The sequence below is a fragment of the Artemia sp. Qi Xiang Cuo genome, chromosome 17 (genome assembly GCF_049724085.1).
Source record: "Artemia sp. Qi Xiang Cuo chromosome 17, ASM4972408v1, whole genome shotgun sequence".
NCBI lineage: Eukaryota > Metazoa > Arthropoda > Branchiopoda > Anostraca > Artemiidae > Artemia > Artemia sp. Qi Xiang Cuo.
In genome coordinates, this window is record NC_142810.1 from 16,245,753 (window position 1) to 16,267,941 (window position 22,189).

A 22,189-nucleotide genomic window follows, 5' to 3' on the forward strand; every position below is an offset into this window, starting at 1 on the left:
ATATATATATATATATATATATATATATATATATATATATATATATATATATATATATATTGATTGAGAGTTCGTTGTGTTAATACCTTGTTTTTATACATTAATATTTTGATAAAGTAATGTTCTAACCTTTGAAATCTCCTAATGAGATTTGTAGTCGGCTTATTTTGTTTTTTTGCTATTGACAATTTTGAAGATTGAACTTAAATTCCTTTGGTATTTACCTACTTATTAAGTACTGAGATCAAGACAAAATGATTTAATTGTCTTTGAGGACTGTACTCTTTTTGCACAGCCGCGACACTGATAACATATACTAGGTGCTAATCACAAGAGGATAAGATTCCAATCACCAATATCGTATATACCTATTGACATTTAGTTACTATTAAATTGTAGGAACTTGACGATTGAGTCCCAACACGTATCTTGGTCACAGCATTGTGTGATTCGGTGGACTGTGGCTGTTTTTGAGTGATAGTGATTACTGCAAAAGTGTTACTCAACCCAACTTTGAACCTTTTTAGCGGTTCACTCACTAAAAGGACGAAATCTAATTAGAAATTACAAGTAGAATAAACTATTCCGAGCATGATACAATCAGACAAGCCAAGAAGACCCTTCACAGTGATTTGGACATTCAAAGCCAGAGGGTTTCGTATGCCAAAGGTGAGGACAAGCAACTTGCACTGATATGTGCAAGTCGCTAGTTTCTACGGCAAAACAAAATGTCCAGATCCAAAAATTTGTTATATTTAGTCCGTGCGCAGTACCTGCCATCGACAAAGCAGTTCACACTATAATAGTATCTAGAGTAGATGAATGCTATAAAAAATAGGATAGATTTAGGCTAAGTACTTACCACTCTACTGTCACTCTTCCAGACCAATCTCCATTGTCTAAAGCTGCACCCCCGAGGCCACTCTACCATATGATACTAAGAGACCCTACAACATACTTAAAATGCGCGAACGAAAGCGAAGAACTCATCGACAAACTGTGTCTATGCCCAAACAGCAGTATAGCCGAGCTATGCCACTCCAGTAACAATAGGAAACTTCTAGTACGTTCCAAGAAAACTACGAGCCGGATATTGGATGCAGCTAAACGTGCAAAACCGTTACTCAACGTCTCCCTTAAGGGACCTGATTTTCTAGCTTCAATCAAACGAAGTGACAGAGGATTTAGACGAAGATTTTATTAAATAGCTAATCTCTAAGTGTAATGGAACCCTTGGATGTTGTATTTCTTCAACATTTACAGTCTGCTTCCCGATTCAAAATAGACATAATACATATCTCAACGTTTTAGTGACAATCGGATATGAGTGTCTCCCATTAGACGAGTTCATGTTCTTGCCTTGGCACTGCTTTAATTGCCATACAATCAGTCGCCTAGACACATATAGCAAGAATAGCTCATTAAGTTTCGAATGCTGCTATGCTAATCACAAAATCTATATCAAATACCTCGTGTTAGAAAGCAGCCTATTGCCCTGATGGCACGAGACAGGGTATCACTTGTTATTGTATTAAGGGCCCAAACAGTTGTCAGCCCGCGATCTAGTGGCCTTATCACTATTTCTTCAGTTGCGTATTATTAACAGCTCTTTTATCAACAAACTATTAGTTTTAAAGATGCCCCGTTTTGAATTTAGTATGATTAATCTCCAAGAAAATTTTGTTACTAAACTTGATGCGAACGTACTCGAGATTGAGGATATGTAAATTTATTATACAACTGCTAGACAGCTAAACGGCGGAAGCTGACCTCCGGGTAAACTCGTTATATTTGTGTAACTAGTGCTCCGCTCTCGTTTCTTCGATGCAAAGAATAATTATCTAGCCAATACAGCGAATTATTCTGTGTGTATTACTGTGTATCCTCCCACAGACTACAATAATGGCCAGTCTGAACGTAAAATTTGCGCTTTCTTGTGAAAAACTAGGTTCATGTAGAGACAAAATTCGGCACTTAGGTTTACCTTGTATTAAAGCCGGTGAATATAATTGTAATCTGCCCGAGCCGATTTTTCAAGCGTCGCCACGTGAAGTACAAGCTAGACACATGTTTATTGATTCTTAGCGGATTTAAGAAAAGTCCTTTAATATTGGGAGTGTTTACACGGCTTTATAAGCCTTCATCCTGGACCATTACGTACTATTGTCAAATCCACGGTCTTACATAATTAAATCTTTGTCTGATTATTAGTTTTTTGATCATTTATCCTTAGCTTACGCTGTCAGTATACCATCCTCTGGTCACCAATCCATACCTCTTGCTCCTTCAGCACCTTGACACCGTCGTAACTGGTCGAAAATTGATAAAGCCTTATTCATCGAGTCGGTAGATTTAGTCCTGAATAAAATCAGCATCCCATTTAATCTCCTTCAAAAGTCACTCTAGTTACCTCAAAAAGAGGTTTCGATTTGTCTAGATATATATTAGGCAGAAATATGCCATGCTCTCCGCTTCGCAGAAAAACAAGTTGTTCCTTTGCAAAGAATTCGTAAGGGATTCTCTCCCGGGTAGTCCTCAAAGCCAGATCTCTTTGTTTAATGTAGTCAAGCGAAATTTTGCTTTTCACTATTGAAAGAGTTTCAATGTCTAAATTCGGGTCATCTGCTCAATATGTATATTTTCATAAAGCGAAAGTATTTTAAAGCGCTGACTCGGTATTGGACTAACCTATTCAATAGATATACTACCTATAAGAAACAAGACAGAAATATGATCTTTAAGTTTGTATCTCGTTCTGCAAAAAATTCTTCTTCACCATCCCCAGCCGACATCCTTGAAGATGAATGGTATGCCCATTACGAATCGGAGTTCTCGGCTCCTGACCCCTCCATCCAACAATCTTACGAGGCTTCCTTATATCAGTTTCTATCTTCTCATCGTGATGAACATTTTATCGTCAGTACCCGTTCTGTTGAAGATGCCATCTGTAGACTCAAATGGAAAGGTTCATCGGGCATTGACGAAGTCAGTGCGATCCACTTGAAACACGGAGGTAAACTTCTCACGGCCCATCTCTCTCTGCTTATGCAGATGATTTTCTCTCAGGGGATTGTACCTTCCTCTTTTTGCGTCAGAGATCTGACTCCCATTTCAAAAAATGAAAAATCTGAAACTCAATGTACAGCATTCCGTCCAATAACTGTAGCTACATCGCTGTGCATGCTCTTCGAGTTACTGTTTATAGAGGAATTAGAAAAAGTGTGCTACACGCCTCCGCATCATTTCGGCTTCAAGCGAGGAACTGGATGTGGTGATGCCTTAACATTCATTGCTAATGTCTTGATAGATGCCAAATCTTCTGGAGAGACCCTTACTTTGACAGTACACGAAATTAGACGTGCATTCGACTCTCTAATCCATGCTGTGATGCTTTTGAAGGCCGGTAAACGTGGGTTGAATCTAGCAGTCATTCGTTCTCTCAGGAATCTATATTCTAGATTACGGATCCGACTGAAGCTACCTATCGACTAGGGTTTGAACCCCATTCCGCGCACCCAACTAGTTCCAGTCAAAAAGGAGCGCGTCAAGGAGCAGTCACCTCTCCCGACCTTTTCAATAACTATGTCCTTGATGCACAAGATCAATGTCCATCTTCGCTGATTCTGTCATCTGCTAACTTGTCTTTGGTATGTTACGCGGACGACATCCTGAATCTTAGCCGAACCCTTCAGCGGGCAATTGATATCTTCAAAATCCTTGAAGCCGAATATCTTAAAGTTCGACTTCAGTTCAACTCTTGAAAATCGGAAATCGTCCTATTCAATTGGAAAACTGATTTTCGTGTTCCTACCATTGCTCTTGGTTCTAGCTCTGTCCAGCCAGTGGATCACCTTATTTATCTAGGTTTACCCATAGGTTCTTCTATCCGTCACAGCCGAAAACTTCTCCTCGAAAAGCTTAAACAACGAATTTCAGCGCGTTACGCTTCAGTTGTATCGTGCAAACTCCGATTCAACCGGCTGCTTCTAGCAAGCTTGTATAACGCCATCGCTCTTCCTCACATTTTATATGCCACGCTCTTCTGGAAACTTCTCACTAAAACTGACCAGAATATAATCACAGCGATGTATTTTCGTTTTGCGAAGTATTTCCTTCGTCTACCTCCGTGGTATAGGAACTCGTATGTAATTGAAAATTTTAAAGTCGAAGACCCTGACGTTGCCGTCGCTAGACGAATAGCAAAGCATAATAGAAAAATACGCCGAAATCTACACGAATGGTCCCATCTGCTCATTCATTGAATCAGTGAATCGTTTTCTTTGTTGGTTCAGTTTGTTATAGTTTGTGTCTTCTTTTTATTTCTTTTTTTTCTTTTTTCTTTTATGTGCTTCGTCTTGTTGTATTTTGATTTGACGGGTTTTTCAATGAATAATAATAATAATAATATATATATATATATATATATATATATATATATATATATATATATATATATATATATATATATATATATATATATATATATATATATATATATATATATATATATATATATATATATATATATATATATATATATATATCAAAACCGTATCCAGGGGGGTTTACCCGGTTTGAACCCCCTCCCCCCGAAATTTTTGGCCGAGTCAAAAATAAGTCGAAAATTAGTAAAACCTAGGTAAAAATCAGTAAAATTAGTCGAAAACTGAGTCAAAAACTAGTAAACCCCCCCCCCGAAAAAGTCAAAAATTAGTAAACCCCCCCCCCCGAAAAACAATCCTGGATCCGCCCTTGATATATATATATATATATATATATATATATATATATATATATATATATATATATATATATATATATATATATATATATATATATATATATATATATATAGATGACAAGGACTGTTAAGATCTTGATGAGAAGTGATTAATAGGTGGCATGATGAAGGAACTAGCCTTTCCGTAGTACTTCTCCAATATGCACTTGAGAGGCCAAATGGAAACGCATGTCAGATTTTTCGTTCTATCAGTTTAGAAATAGAGGAATTTCACTAAACCTTACCAGAAAGGGGATAGAATGCAAATCATAAATGGATTTAATTTAACGTTGCAACGCCAATTATACAGATTTTCATAGACTAGCCGGCCGGTACAACAAAATTCAGCCCCACCATGATCTATAAACGTAGTTTTTCTTAGGAATTTCAATATTTTTATGGTCATGCTTAGGGATGAGACAAGATCTCTAGGTATTTTTAAAATAAAATATTGACGACAAAATACAGAAATTGTTGCAGATAGAAGGACTTAAGTATCTGACTTGGCAGGTAATGAAAAGTAAAGTAGTTCCGGGACACTGATATTATAATAGAAACTAAAAATGATACTGAGAAACAAAAACAAAAACACTAAATGATTATTTGTGGATAAAATTGGTGAATCAGAATAAGAGAATAGCAATAAATTAAATAATTAATTAATATTTATAGATTAATAAACTAATAATAAATTAATTAAGTAATAATTAATCAATTCCTTAACCAATTAATTGAAAATCAATTAACGTTGCAGATAGAATTACTTAAGCGTTTGGCTTAGCAGTTATGAATTAGTTTTTAAAGTAATATAGTTTTGTAACACTGATATTATGAATAGAACATAAAAATGATATTAAAAAACAAAAACGTTAACGTTAAATGATTATTTCTAGATAAAATTGATCAATCAGGTTAAAAGAACAGCAATTGAGTAATTAATCAACAATTATATAGATTAATACAACAATAACTAAATTAAGTAGATTAATTAGTTGAATGCAATAATAACTAACTACGAATTAACTAACTAATAATTAAACAATTAATTTATTAACTACAGTAAATAATAAAAACTTTAAAACAGTAACATTAAATTAGAAACTAGAAAATAGTTTACCGTCATCATATCCAGCAGGAAGTAATCTTGCGAAAGTTGTCAACTGTTTTCCGAAACTGGGATTCGCTAAATTGTTGCACCAACCGCTGAAAGTCCTAAATGGTGTTGTGTGATCACAAGGTAGTGTTACCTCATTTCCTCTGCACGGCTGAGGAGGAGAGGACGGATTTACAAATCGGCCCACGTCAACATTTGGAAGACCTTGAGCTAAGGCCCTGCCACTATTGGGCCTTCGACGACCACCGAGCTGTTGACCTAGCTGATTGAAGAAGTTAACAGCATTGTTGAACAACTGGCGTCGAGTCCTTGTGAACTCAGGGCTAAAAAAAAGTAATCAGATAAACCAAATCAGGCAATATGGATGCTAGTCATCACCTAACCTTTCTTAACCGGAGAACAAGGATGCCTGCTCAAGAGAATTTTTAAGCCTTTCAGAGAAGAATATCAAGAAACCCTTCTCTCATGAAAGGACTCGTTTGATTGGGTCCTGGTATAAGAATATTCAGGGTTATGGGCCCAGGAGGATCCAATGTTAGGATGTAAAGGTCAGTAGACTAGTTGGGTGATTTTATAAGCCAAATTTGAAACAATTAACAGGAATTGATAGCTGCAAAGCAGAGACAAACTGTGTCTGAAAACGAAATAGGTGGCGACAATAAAACAAGTGCTGTGACGTTCTTTTTCCAAAACTTGTACTGAAACCCCCATTCTAAGGCCGTATCCAGGGGTAGGGAGGTTTGACCCCCCTCCCCCTTAAAAAAATGGTGGTCCGACTCGTAAAAATGCATATAAACAAGTTTTTTATGCGTTTTTTAAAGTTTATTTTGTACCCCCCCCCCCCCATAAAAATCCTGGGTATGGCCCTGCTCCCATTCTATAGAATAAGAGGATTCATATGCCCCTTCCCTTAGATTTAGAAAAATTTTGGGTATTTTTATTGAAAAAATAAAAAAAACGTCCCGCCAAGACACTGAAAAATGCCCTGTAATTTTTAGCTTCATTAAGAAAAAAAAAACTTTGCCTTTGCTCCCTTCCGTTTTCGAGAATTGAAACCCTTGTCCCAGTTTCAAGACTAGGATATTACGTCATAACGATTATACACAACTAACCTTCAGTGAAAAGGCCTAGAGTAATCTTACTTCAAAAACCTGTCCCTATTTTTTTTTCTAGAATTGCTGGTTACGCTATTCGCCAAAGTCAATGTGTGATTGCACAAGCGAAAACTGGATTTTCCGTGACGTAATATTACCCTTTTGACACAGGATTAGTAGTTCAGATGGTATTCGTTTAATAATTTTAACCAATTAAAAAAATCTTGTTTTGACTCATATACGCGAGAAGGGCGAATGGGACAGCTCAAAAGATGTTATGTGACATTCCTTGCAAAACTTTACGTAAAGATACAATTGTGCAAGCAAAACTGAAATTTTTCCATGACGTAATAGCATCCTTTTGCCACAAAATCTTTCACTGAATAATATTAACCAATTAAAAAAAAACTCTTTTAGAGGAAGTTCCAAAATTTTTGAGAACTACTTTAGAACACTCCCATGTTTAATACCCCCCCCCCCCCTAATGGAGCCATATAAAGCCCATTACATTTATTCCAATAAAATTTTACAATGTCGCGACTCTTTTTTTCCCCACCGATTGAAAAGCGTTACCCGTAAAAGTCACAAGATGAAAAGAGTCATCCTATTTTTAAATACAGTGGGAATATATAGCCCAATATAAGTGGGCTATTTATTGTTCCAATCGGGGGGGGGGGGCACAAGTAAGTATTCAGGATTGTCGAAAAGTGCTTTTGAGAATTTTTTAGGTATTCCTTCAAAAGCACCTTGTGCTAGGCTAGACTATTACCAAATTTTCTTCGACTCAGTTACGCAGAGAGGACAACTTGGCAATTCAAATGATACTAAGTACATTTCTTGAAAAACTTAGATTTATATCCGAATTCCCCTTAAAATTATGGAGTTCCATCGTCTGGTCTGATTTGTTTTCTACTATTTTATTTGGCTTTCAAGATATTCCTAAGTTTTTATCATCCAAATACTTTCCAGGCTCTTTTTTCACTCATATAAATGGTTAATAGATGGAGCTTTTGAGGCATAAATTGTATGTGCCATATCTTGGCTTTATGAACAAATTGCATAAATGACTAGTTTTTAACACCAGTACAAAAAATACCAACAATTCATTTTTCCCTTTCTCATCGCTCGTCCAAGGTTAATTGTGTGAAACATATCGACTTTGGGGTTACAACAGCCAGAGAGAAAGTATCCTGCCTCCCTTACCTAAATCTCAAAATATTCACAGTTTTTATCGTAGTTTTCTTTATATCTCATGTATTTTACTTTTTTCTCTCCCTAACACTGAAAATAAACACCTGCTTATGTGTCTAACTAGCCTCTCTGTGTGTGAATATATCTTCTTTGATAGTTATGAAGAAATGGGGAGGAAGAATGACTATTTTTTTATTATTATTATTATTTATGTAAATCAGTCAGGCATTTCTAAATATCGCTTTGATTACGTACTTAAAGACAACAGCCTATAACACAACTAAATTTCTCTAGGCCCTTCAACTCAGGTAGGTTAGTTAGTCCAACTCATTTCAGTTAGTTGCTACAATATATTAAAAATATAAATTCGTATTCTTCGTTATTTTCTTCTATGCAAGGCCGTATCCAGGGAGGGGGGGGGGGGGTTGAACGCCCCCCCCCCCCAAATGTCTGTTTGACTTGTAAAAATACAATAAAATGCATATAAACAAATGTTTGATGCGTTTATTAAAGTTTTTTGGGTACTAGTGTGTTATCCAGTACATACTCGAGAACTTGGACCTGCAGATAAAACAATAACAGGTTTATATCTTAGGCTCAGTTGAAACCGGAAAATTAGCTTAGGCTCAGTTGAAATCTACATTTTATTATTAAATATTTAACATACAAAGATGGTATTTTGGTTGGGTTACATTATGTTAAATTAGGTATTTAATATAATCCGTTCTATGTGGCCTCTCTATCATAATCCTTTGTTCTAGTTTCTACATTTTGTGTTACTAAAGTATCGTATTTTCATCATCTTTCAGTATATTTCAGTATGATTAACCTAACTTCACTTCTCTAGTGTGTACTGGATAATACACAAGTACCGTTTTGTGTAACGCCCACCCAAAAATAAATTACCCCCCCCCCCCCTCCCCGAACAAAAATCTTGAGTAGGGCCATGAAACTATGTCTTCTTATATATTTATATTTAGAAATGCCTGTTTTATAATTCAACTAACGATTCATATCTCATATTGCGACCAGAGTGCAAAAGCTTCGTACTTCCCATAGGCAGAAATGGTTCCTGATTTTCCAGAAGAAATTAAGTCAATACCACGGAAAGTGAAAATTCTGGAAAAACCAGTTTCAAACTAAGTTGACATTCTTATCATGGTAACACGGAAACATAGTGACGGGTCTACTTACTTTTCAAGGTTTTCCAGGAACTGGAGGGATGCATACTCCAAAAGAAGTGAGGTGTTGGACATATATATGGCTTCAGTAGAAGGTCTGCTAAATCCAAATGCTGTACCGACAGATGATTTCGGATCAGCTCCAAGATCTGCAAATTAAATATGTAGTGTGTCTGGGTCTTTGGCATGCCCATTGAGACTTAGGAAAAAATACAACATAAAGGTGGTTCACCACATGTGGGCATGGGGGGGCAGCAACATTAAGCCAGGGGGGGCTCCCCCCCCCTGGCTGAATGATGCTGCCTTATTTTTACATTTTTGTTCTGAGATTTCTATTATATAGCATTAAAAGTGCCAATTAGATGAGGTTTGCCCTCCCCTGGAATTCAGCTTATGGGCGCCCATGCATGTGGGTGATGGTTTTCAAACAAGGGTCAGAAATATATGTTTACATTTAAGTTCTATCTGATAGCATAAAAAAACTTTTATTAAGGTGTACTATTAGACAACTTTAAAAGTATTTTACAAAGGAAGATTCAGAGAAATACTCAAGAAAAAATCAATAAAATTGGCAAAAACAATAAAAAAAAATCCGTAATTGGTTGCAGGCGAGTCTGGGGAGTGTATGAGACACCCTTCCTAGATTTGTCAGACTTGCACCATGTTTTTTTTATATATTTTCGTATAATCTATACGATTTGAGGGGTTTGGAAAAGCTGCTTCCCCACCTTTTCTGATACAAATTGGCTCTTACGTATGTACGTGATTTCTGTAAATTTGTACAAATAATAAAAGGTTGAAAAAGAATTTAACTTTTAATTGCATAGCATAAGGATAAAAAAAAAGAAAAATCCATGTTTATGCGTTTCCTTTTTTCATAGCCAATTAAGAATACTTCTTTTTTCAGTTTATTCATTTATTTGAATTGATAAATTTAATAGCTTAAATATTAGTAAAGATAAATATGAATACAAACAAAACTTTTCTCTTGTCCTTTATGGCAGAAACCAAGCACGTAATCACAGGGGAGGGGGTATAGGGTACCTGGAAGATATTAGTTTGTCATACGCAAAATTCAATGGGATATCTGATACTTTTTCTAAAATTGAACAATAGACTCATAAGGGTCTTTAATTGGGGGTTCATCACCTGGGGTCATTTTAGAAGTGGTTCTTGGGAATAACGTTATAATCTTGGATTGATTTACCTGCACAATATGAAGAAATTGGTGATTGCACCTTCAAGTCAATGTTTTCTTATTATTTTACGAACTGTATAGCATTTCCACCAGGCATATACGCCAGGGGGGAGATGCTCTCCCTAAAAAAATTATATTTCAAAACTTTTCTACGATTTGTATATTTTCATTATAATCTGTCTATAAATCGTCTCGTATGTTCTTTGTGAATTATACCGTGAATTTTTGCCGCATTTTTCGCAGCCCGTTCTCTTTAACGTACCATGAATAATTGCTCGTACCTGACAGAAATCCTACATTTTATAGTATGGATGTGTATATACCGTGGGATTATTACTCAAACCATGGGAATATTCCATCATATATTTTAGTTCCATGATACGTTCCATATTTGAATTTCCTGTAACCAGTGATAATTTACAGCTGCATTTTATTGCATTTCAGAATTCCATTCATTGTATATACGACTAAATATACAGTTGAGTCTGAAGAAATATTGGTACTTACGTATTATCTCGACCACACTGTTGTTCTTGATCTGTCTGAAACCAGTTTCTCTGTATGCACTCGGAGATAATAAGCTTAGCCTGAGTGAGATAAACTGCTATGCAGGTATATTTTAATAAAATATTTAATATATAGAGTTAGTTAGATTAGATATCTAATATAATGCGTTTTGGGCAGCCTACTTTCCATAAATATATGTTTTAGTTTCCATAATTTTGTTACTAAAGTATTAAATTTTCATCATATTTGGGTTTATTTAATTATGATTAGCCTAACTTCACTTCTTGAGCGTGGTCGGGATAATTCGTAAATACCGAAATACTTTATTTTTATTAAATTAAACAAATTATTAATATCTTTAAATATTTCTTTTATTTGAGATTCTAGGGATATAGCGGTTATTTCGCAAGGGCTTACTAAAAAAATTAAACAAACCTCGACTTGAATTACAATAAACTATGCTTGAAAAGTATTAAAAATCTCTGTCCTGATTAAATGTCTTTCATGTTTTAATGAAAAGTAGTTAAGAAAGTTCAATGAAACTTTCATAGTTTTTCATGATTTGATATTTCCCGGCAGTTACATTCACCTAACTCTATTCCTTTTTTGAATATCAAAGATATGCTTGGCGGGAAAGCGATTGTTCCCCAATGACTGTTTATATGTTACAAGACACACGCAAATTTTATAATAAGACAATTTCGGGAGCCGTATTAACCTGTCATGACAAAATAAATTCAAGAAATGAAGACCAGGAATAGGGCTTTTTAAAGCCAGCAAAAATACTAGACATATATTTTGGGAGGAAAACCACCTTCCTTTTTCAGTGCTACGAGAGAAGTCCGAAGAAAACGCAAAAATGCGGACGAGACAACTCAGAAAAAACCAAACACGTAAAAAGCTAACAAATAAAAACCCAAACTGGAAGAACTAAGCTCGCAAAAACCGAAAAACGCGGAGAACCAACAAAAATAACAAACAAATAAAAGAAAAAAACGTGTTGGTTCTCCCCGTTGTTTGGTTTTTAGATTTTTATTTCTTCCAGTTTTGGTTTTTATTTGTTACCTGTCCGAGTTGCTTCGTTCATATTTTTGCATTTCCTTTTAATTTCTGTTACAGCTCTGAAGAGAGGCAGCTGTCCACCCAAAATATTAGTTTTTTTCGTCAACTAATTTCGTTGGCCTAACAAAACATTTCGGTCATCATTTTCTTAGTTTTTATACTTCATTTTATTTTTAAAGCTTTAAAATATGTCCTTGCAGTTCTAATCCATGAAGAAACTTTCTCTAGAGCCAAATCACAATTGCGACACTGTAGGCTCTACACAGAAGACGAACGACCAGTTGCGTTAATTCAAAAGACGTTATGTAACACAGGATATTCCTAACCCAACTTATTAAAAGGATAAGTGTGACCGATTGGTAAAACGTTCTTGTATCTTATTTGGGTCTCAAGAAAGTTAGGAGTTTTTAGTTTAAAGATCTTTCAGGGGAGCAGCTTCAGGAATCTGCACTTTTGGGTCCAAAATATACGCCTATGTCCTGCTCCATGCCATGCTCCTTTAATGCTGTTTCGCTAATAGCTTATATAATGATGCTAATTCTAACACGGAGAAACTTAGTGTTTTTGAAAAAAGGTAGAAAAGTTAGGAACACTTAAAAAACAAAGAAAAAACTTACTATTTTGGAAAAGGGTATCTTCATCCTGTCTTCTTTTTTCTAATTTTTTAATAGCCTCTATAATAGAAAGTTCCATAAGGTCATCAGGAACTTGTAGAGCTGGACTATCGCTTTCCCAGTAAGCAAGGTCAATATCTGGCATCAGATTACAAGCAACGGGGGAGTTTCTGTAATGAATTTGTATATATTATACAGCATAAACATAAATTATGAATAGTTTTCCATGTATTATGAATGTTAGATATATATTTAATATTTTATCAATCAATTAGTAAGGTTACTTGGAAAACGAGGAAGGAGACTGTCACCCTCCCTGAATTTTCAATGCATGACTATTACCGATCAAGGGGAACAGACTGAGGAGCATACTGGGGTTAATGTCTCAGCGACCGAATCCAAAATAAGATCCATCATCCACCAACGATGTGACCTGAAGTACGACATCACAACTATCATTCGACACCACCGCTTGTCCTTGTTTGCCGAAGACCGGCCAAAACTCTTATAAATCACCGCCTACACTGCAAACCAGCGCTTGATTGAAGGAAACTACGTAGAACAAGCACAAACTTCATTCAACACCGTCAAATCTGACCTCGAGCCAATAGGCAGGTTCCGAAGACGTGGCCGCAGATGGGAGCCTTCTTGGTTCGAAATTGTCACCCCATTAACCCAAGACCGTAACCTGTGTAATTCAACGGTCTGCCTGATCCTGTCGCCAGATAGAGCTATATAGCTTATGTCCTTATCAAAGTACAAGTAAGCAAATACCTGTCCAAGACCCTGGTGTGTACAGAGCAGCCAAAAATATAATGCCACGGTCAAAGCAACAACAGTTTTATTCACTTTCAGTTTGGCTCAATAAATGTAAGCACAATATCACATATGAAAGTTATCAATTAAACGAATACTTCTTGTCGCTGGTTCATCAAGCAAGCTTGTGTGTGATAATATGCTGGAAAACAAAACTTACTGTAAATCTTATTCAAAATTCTATGTAGATGTGCCCTGGTGAGCTAATATCCCCCCCCCAATCAAAATGGTCCTCATGCAGCCTTTTAAAGGTGATTAGCCACACATTACCTTAAACGATAAATGCTAAATTTAGCAATATTCCCTGTTGCCAACAAAGAATGTTGCACATCTTTGCTAGGTCAGAGACCTGTTTTTTTTCAGCTTTTGGCACGTCTTCTCTAAGTCAATAAACTAAATTTGCTTCTGAATAAAATTTGGCATCCTTTTAGTAGTACTCATGTGTCATTACTAATGAGTTCTTGACATCTGACCTTAACTCATCCTCATAATTTACATTGCATCTTCAAATAATCACAGACGCTCATCTTAGTAATTTTAATGTTTCCGTCTTGTGCTGGCAATTTGAATAATTGCATTCGACAATTAAATAGGCACGTCTGCGCATTGGTAGGTACTTGCTGTACAGTGGGGGGTATTTGATATAGATGAACTAAAAGTCAATTCATAACCTTTGGACCGGAGATCGGTGGTACTCGACATAATTAAACTGAATTTTCCCGCTTAACCTAGAGACTAAATACTTGGAGGAGTTTGATGACCTGGACGTTGTTCTTCACCTTGAACCAAAACATAGAGAAGTATATAGAGGCAAACTGAGGTCAATTTCTGTTGACCTTCATAAAAATATTTGGGGTACTCACAGGGTCGTATCCAGGATTTTTGTGCGGGCGGGGGCGGCAGAAAAATTTGGAGAGGGTTTACTAAGAAAGATTAATAAGTATCAAGGTTTATGTATAGAAAAATTTATTTACATGGTAATTTTGTTACTTTTGTCGAGTCAGACAAAAATTTCGGGGAGTGGGGGTTCAATCTAGGTAGCTCCCTTCTCTCCCTGGATACGGCCATGGGTACTCATGTCAATTTGACATTAATTGAACCAAAATAGGCCCGGCTCTGGTGAAGTTGGAATAAACTTATTTATTGGCTAAACTATGAAGGATATTAACTAATCTGAGTGTGGTTACATCATCGAAACCAAAAAGAAAACTAATAGCCTTAATGAAACATAATTTAACATTACTTAAACATTTTCAAACAGCTCGTGATAACGAACTGTAAGAAAGGAGTGACCCGGCTCAATAATAACCGAAACTCTAAAAAAAAGGAAAAAATCATAATTTCTTTGAAGTCAATTTGTTCATGTATTATTCTATATGCTAGAAGATGCATGCTAAAAATCTAAAACGAATACTTACAGAAAAGCATCTTTTTCCTGGAATACCCTTGGAGGGACGGCATCAATATTCCCAAAATTTTTGCAGATAAGGCTGGCTAGCGTTATTTTTCGAACTTCCTGTATTTGTTGTTTAGTGAAAGAATTGGGTGGAACATCGTTTTCATACCAATACCTGTCAGATCTTCTCAAAAGCGTGAACTGATGTGCTATTAAGCAGCCAAAGGTAGGACCGACAATAGCACCGCGTAGAGGAATTTCTGCAAGACCGCCACTGTAGAGATCAATGTCAGCTACGTTCCTGAAATACAAATTGTAGTGTCAACTTTACCGCGGATTACCTTGAAAATTACCACACAAAGAATTTCCGCAACACCAGCAGTGCAGAGATGAATATCAGCTACATTTCTAAAATACAAATTATCACGTCAAAATTACAACGAAAATTACCACGTTAAGGAGTTTCCGCAACACCGGCGGTGCAGTGACGAGTGTAAGCTGTATTTCTAAAATACAAATTATAATGACAAAATTACATCGAATTACCGGAAAAAACCTCGTTTTTCCTGAAAAAAACATTTTTTTCAGACTTAAAATTCCTTGGAAAAAAATAAGTCACTTTTTGTAGCACCTTCGTCATCATCATCATCATACCGTACGTAGGAGAAACCACTTTCAACGAGCGTTTTTTTTTTTTTGCTTTTTTTTACGTTGACCGATTAAAAATATGCCTTTTCAGTTTTACTAATTACCCTTATACAACCCTATTTAGCATATGAATAAATATTTTCTTAGATCACACTGCTTTCCAATTACCGAATTTAAAAGAAAATCAACGGGTACAATTTATATAAAACAGTGGAAAAAAACAACAACAAATTTTAAATAATAAAAGTTAGCCTGTGTTCCAGGCAACGTAAAATTCTTATTAAAAATGTCGTTATTTATGAACATCTTTGTTTCCTCAATGAAAATATGACTAAATTTCCTTTTATAAGGTCTTTTCTCAAGTTTTTCAACTAGTTCAATGAAATGTTTTCATTTTAACGTTCAATTTTTCTTTGTATTTTTATGCTCCCACTTTTACTTGTGTTTTATAATAAAGTCATAATAATCATTTTTATGACCAGGTTATTTGCTTCATTTTGCTGCCTACCCAATTAAAGCATTGAAATAAAAAAAAAACTCGCTATTTGGGTCGATTCCCTTGTTCCCCCTCCAAAATGAAGAATCGATATTTTTTTTACGATTTGAAAACCCTTTTTAATATCTTTAGGGTATTGACCTCCAATTCGATGACATTGCGAGTTTTAATAAATAAGCAAATATAAATAAGCATAGCGAGTTTTTTTAATAAGCATAGCAAAAATAAATAAGCAAAACTAATTAATCAAACTTAAAAACTGTTATTGTCCGAAAAAATTAGATGAAAATTAAAAACTATAGTTTGTCTCTTCAACTAGTTGAGACTCTTCTCTTGTGAAGTAAAACTTGCGAACTTCCCTTCGAGTTTTGTTAAGAAATTGCTAACATTTAATTTTGTCAGCATTTAATTTCTAATGTTTTTTAGATCAAGGTAATCCGAAACAAGATCTAAAAGCTCCTACATTTATTCGAATCATTTTGCCACATTTAAAATATCTCTGGAGGATGAAAATAGAAAACGTTTACTGTTCCAATTTACTGTTGGTATCCGTCTATTCCAAAAAATTCTAAGCAACTAACATACGAGTAATACCACGGTTACGCCTAAAAGTCGCATTTGAAATTTGACAATGTCTGAAATAATTGTCAAAACCATTTTTTATGCTGTTCTCAAAGGGCGGACCAGCAAGACAGTGCAGATTAGGAGAATGAAAGTTTGATAGAACAAGCATTGTCCTCCTTATTCACCCTTTAAGAACAGATTGGCAAATAGTTTTGTTCAATTGAACTTGGAATGTACTTGGAGAAATTCTTCTGTTATAGCGCTCTGCTTAAACTGTAGCTATGCATTATAATTTTTCCTATAAAAGGTCCTATCTAAAATTTTAAGACTCTTGATATATTTGCGAAAAGCCATTTTCTAAGTTATTCTCAAAAGGAGGATCAGTAGAGCAATAAGAATAACAAGGATTGCTAAGCTGTTCTCAAAGGGTAAAATCTAACGGGTAACAAAAATTAGCAGGATCAAAATAGCCTACCATTAAGAATTTATTGCCCTGCTGAACCTCCCCTTGAGAACAGCTTAGCAACTAGTTTTTGATAATTATCTCGGAAATGTAAAAACTTAATTTACGACCTTTAGACGTGACTGCAGTGACGATATGCTGACTGATAATAATTCATGTAGACTTGATATAAAGAGAAAAGGAGAGGTTACTTTCCAATAATCATGGGGTATAAACTATGCTTCGTTCGTGAGGCATTTCCGTATGCCAATCAAATTACTCTTTAAAGAAATAGAATATCTGTAGAAACGACTAACCCCGCCTTTTAAAACCTGATTGGTTCTTCTGTGTGAATCTTCAGTGAAAAACTGGCAAGTTTTTGATTTATAACATTTTTTACAATTTATTCCTCTTTTTTACGTCTTTTTGATGTAGAGTTTTTATAGCAGTATGAAAAATCAACTCACGCATAAACAGACTTGAGAATTGCCACATTTGCCTTGGGCATCATATCAGAAAGATCCTCGAACGAAGAAGGTACGCGAAGACCACAGAATTTACGCCATGAAGTATATCCTGGTAGACCCAAATCTCTGCCACGGGTTATAATCTCAGCAATTAAGTCACGACCATGGAGAAAGCGAACACCATGAACAACTGAGAGGCCTACCCTGTTTGCCATGGAGCTGACTAAGCCGAGCGTAATCTCTTCAACTTGTTCCGAAGATAGAGGTCCAGGCATTTCAACCATCGACATTTGTTTCTTCTTTTCTCCTTTCTGAAAGATATTATGAAATTAAATACAAAATCAGTGAAATGAAATGAATACATGGTGGCATAGGATAATTTCTATTCCAAAGCATACATACATACAAATGAAAATTTAGAAAAACTCGTATAATATTTTAAATAAGACAATAGAAAAAAAATAATAAACAAACTCTTAATAATAAGAAAGGTAGGAATATTTTGTATTTATTGACGAAAAAAAGTTATATATAAGATTAAACTAAATTAAACAGAAAATATAAATAAAGGCTTTATGACATGAAGTTGAAATATCCGGACCTTACTTATTATATAAAAAAAAACTCCACTGTCATTTAAAATATTGAGCCCGTTTCTTCTGTATTTTCATTAGTTTTATTTGTAAATGGAAAAGCAGTGTGGTCTAAGAAATTATTCAAAGTGCACATAAAAATACCAAAGATCATGCAGTCCCCGCAAAGGCTCCCTCATCTTAAAAATGGGGTAGGGGCAAACAAAAACATATTCAGAGACCACTCTGGCTAAGTTTAACAAAAGTAAAAAACATAAAACAACAGAGAAACCGATGTAATTCACATCGAGTAAAAAAGAGAATAATGCAAACATTTTGGTCGACACCTCTACTCAGCTATTCACAATGCAAGAAAAATAAAAATATTGATAAAACCTCACAGGACAATAAAACAAGACATTCCTTAAAAAACTAAAACTAAGATAAGGCCTCTTATTTTGTTTTGTAAGGTTTGTGTTTTATATTGTCCTGTGGATTTTTATCAATATTTTTGATTCTCCTCCCTGCATTGAGGGTGGACCGGCCAAAATTTTTGCATTTCTCTCTTTTACTAGTGGCGGTGATTAACATCGTTTTTTTTCGTTGTTTTAAGTTTTTACGTTTTGTCCCAAAGATTTCTCCCTAGTTTTTTCCCCATATTGCGCAAGCATTCATTAAAAAAAAGAAGAAAAAACCCAGAAGGGTGGAAAATCCGAAGCTGAGGAAAAAAAAGGCAAAAAACTGCGAAATGTTACACCCAAAGACTACTGACCCGCTCCACCCGAAGTTTAACAAATTTATGATTCATACTAAAAGTAATTTTCAGACCAAACATCAATCCCTTACATTATCCCCGAATATTTTTGCAGACTTGCATACTTGAGGAAAATTTCAAGCTCTAGGAAAACACCCCAAAATAAGAAAAAATCGATAAAATCATGATTAATTAAAACTTTAATTAAAACTATAAGGAGCAGGAGCTATTAGTACTTGTTCTTCCATATTTTTATCTTGTTTTTTTTTTTTTCTTACTTGTATGGTTGTTTGTAGAGCAAATAGATATATTTTGTTAATCAGTGTCTTAAGATATTCAAAGGTCTGAATTTTTCAAAACATGGTTATTTTATATTTCCAGGGAGAACCTACCAGGGCCGTATCCAGGATTTTTGTTCAGGGGGGGGGTTTACTAATTTTTGACTTTTTTGGGGAAGGTTTTACTAATTTTTGACTCAATTTTCGACTAATTTTACTGATTTTTACCTGGGTTTTACTAATTTTTTACTTATTTTTGAGTCGGTCTAATTTCGGGGGGGGGGGGGTTCAAACCCGGTAAACCCCCCCTGGATGCGGCCTTGGAACCTACCATGTTAACTAGGTGAATGGTGTATGGAAAGCGAAATAGAGGGACTACTTGAACAAGACCTTCCAAATAAAACATTTCCTTGTTTCTATTGGCTTAAAATTTCGTACAGGAGAATGAATCAGGCATTAAAAGGGGAGGTCATTTTTGTCTCCAGAAATTGCATTTCCTTAATATATAACGTAATTTTCTTGGAAAAATACATCAAAGAAACAAACATCTAAAGATAAAGCATACTTTTGGCCACAGAATTATAGAAATATGTGGTTCAATCCCACTTTTTAGGGCCATGATGAGAGAAAGATTGAGATGGCTAGGATATGTTCTGTGGATGAACGATGACAAATTGCCGAAGATTGCCCTTTTCAGTTAAGCGGAAAACGGATCGTCCGCGGTTGGGGTGGGAGGATGTCGTAAAAAGAGATTTTTGGGAAGTGGAAATTTCCTGGGAGGGAGGCTTTGAATAGATTCGGATGAAGGAGGAGCATGCGTGGCTGTGTTGGCCTCAGGTGTCTTGGTGCTGCGGTGCGTTGTTAGTAGTAGTAGAATTATAGAAATAAAACCTATCTTATTCTCTTCGGCGGCCATTAGCCTGCTTGCGTACTGCAATACTTTTTTTTTATATTACGTGTTATGTATTCTGTAATAAATCCATGGATCCATTTTATTTTTCTTTGATTTATTATTCTATTTAAGAAATAAATGTCACTAAAAGACGTTTACTGTGAGTCTGGGGAGCTAAGTTTAAACAAATTTCCAAGTCAAATCTGAATTCCAGATGTCAGGTAAGGCGGATACGCCAGGTCCTGCTGTAAGATCAAGCAAGAAATACACAATGCCACAGACTGAGGTGCTTCGCCTATTTTGTTATAATCGTTCGTACTGACAATTAGGAGATAACTAAACTCAGACTCATAAAACAATGGGGGGGGGGGCTTTGTAGGTGAAATCTGTTGAATTTTGCTTGGCTGTTTTAATTAGTTCCAGAGACACTATTTGGAGGACAGTGAGGTAATTGCCCTGTAGATTCTAGAAAACACCTTTGTAACTTCATTAAAAATAAATTAAAAAAATTCTTGCCCCCCCCCCCCCTGATTTTCATACATTGGTACCACGGAATAATATTACAGAATATATTTATTATACTTACTATGCTAAAAGTATCAAACTTCTCAGGCATCATAGAAAGAACAAAGTCTAGGATTGAGCCGGCAGTAACCTCCAAGGTTCCAGGGTACATGAAAATGTCATAGTCAGTTGAATACCCAGATAGCTTCGGTTTCAGCTTCAAACTTTCGGTTAGGCTCTGAAAATTAATATGTCGTGTCAAAAAAAAAAAAAAAAAAAAAAAAAAATCTTTACACCCTTTTTCACGGGTTATGGAAAAACCGCAAGTCAAAAGACATAAGCCAAATGTCAATATCATAATGGCGAATGTCAATATTATAATGGTGAATGCAAATGAATTATATTTGCGCGAAAAACATGTTCAAAGAATGCTGACATGAAAAATATTAAGAATTGTTCTCAGTTCATGTTTTAGAATTTCAAGAATTTGCTGAAAGATTAAGAACTAATTCATAAAATCCATAGATTATAAATCCAGGCACGTACAATTTTTTTTTTTTTTGGGGGGGGGGATAACAACGGCATTTTTTGGGATAATTTGAATAGGAAGCGACCAGAAAATCGGGAAAATTTTATGGTTTCAGGGGAGGTGATCTCAGACCCCCGTGTACATATTTGGGTACGTATCATACGCAGAATAGATAGGTATTTATAATAAAATATACATCTTTTTAGACAGGTAAACTATCTAGTTAAACCTGTGAGAATTTCATTTTCAAATTTACACGCCAGCCGGATTTCACTTAGCGACATCGTTCGGTATTTATGCCATTATACCAAACACAGTTGAGAAGTTCCATTGTCAGGAACCGGTTTCATAGCGACAAAAACCAATGACGGGTGACAAAATGCATTGGACTTGTATAATTTGGGCTGTATATTTGCACATTAGGGGGGAGGGTAAGGTTGGGTTAATTTATCCCCACCCTCTAATGTGCAAATATATTGCCCAAATTAGATTATTATATAAACTAAAGTGTTTCATTTTCATCATATTTTGGTATATTTCATTATGATTAACTTCATTTCTTGAATGTGTTTGGTATAATACATGAGCACCCATCGTTCTATGGTTTTCGCTTGACAAAGCTTACCATTTTCTGTCGTGAGTACCTGTCTTTTTGTCATTTAACTTAAAGTACCAAAGACAGTGAAAACCAAATCTGGGTTTTCAAGTGGTTAAGTTTTGATAATCATACATGTTTTAAAAAATTAGGCAAAATCCTCCATATGCATTTAAGGCAGTTTTTGATAGTAGCAGGTGCCAAAAAAAAAAGAGGTTTTAAAATCGGTTCGTAAAAAAAGAGGTTGGAAAGTCGGAAAGAATTAGCTAAAATGGATAGATAGATAGATAGATATTTATTTTCAAAAAGACTATCACAAACCCCCGTGGGACAAATTTTCATTTCTTAGTAAATAAAAAAAAAAAAAAAAAAAAATAATACAATAACAACATATAGTTACCACTGTAACGTATCACAACATGTAACAGTCAGAAAATGAATAAGACATAAATATAGGTCATAATTATAAAATATTTTATAGGTCAAAATATAAAA

The 22,189-nt window shown here is 35.2% G+C and overlaps 1 protein-coding gene across 1 annotated transcript in view; it reads right to left on the bottom strand.

Annotated features, from left to right (window-relative positions):
• LOC148941953 (uncharacterized) overlaps positions 1 to 22,189 on the bottom strand; it is a 152,643-nt gene that overhangs the window by 24,057 nt on the left and 106,397 nt on the right. The window contains exons 10-15 of the mRNA XM_089103466.1: positions 20,653 to 20,808; positions 17,571 to 17,881; positions 14,976 to 15,254; positions 12,745 to 12,911; positions 9,374 to 9,509; positions 5,898 to 6,217 (exon numbers count right to left, since the gene is read on the bottom strand). Of these exons, the coding sequence (XP_088959592.1) occupies positions 5,898 to 6,217; positions 9,374 to 9,509; positions 12,745 to 12,911; positions 14,976 to 15,254; positions 17,571 to 17,881; positions 20,653 to 20,808 (1,369 nt within the window). The remainder of the gene's footprint in view (positions 1 to 5,897; positions 6,218 to 9,373; positions 9,510 to 12,744; positions 12,912 to 14,975; positions 15,255 to 17,570; positions 17,882 to 20,652; positions 20,809 to 22,189) is intronic.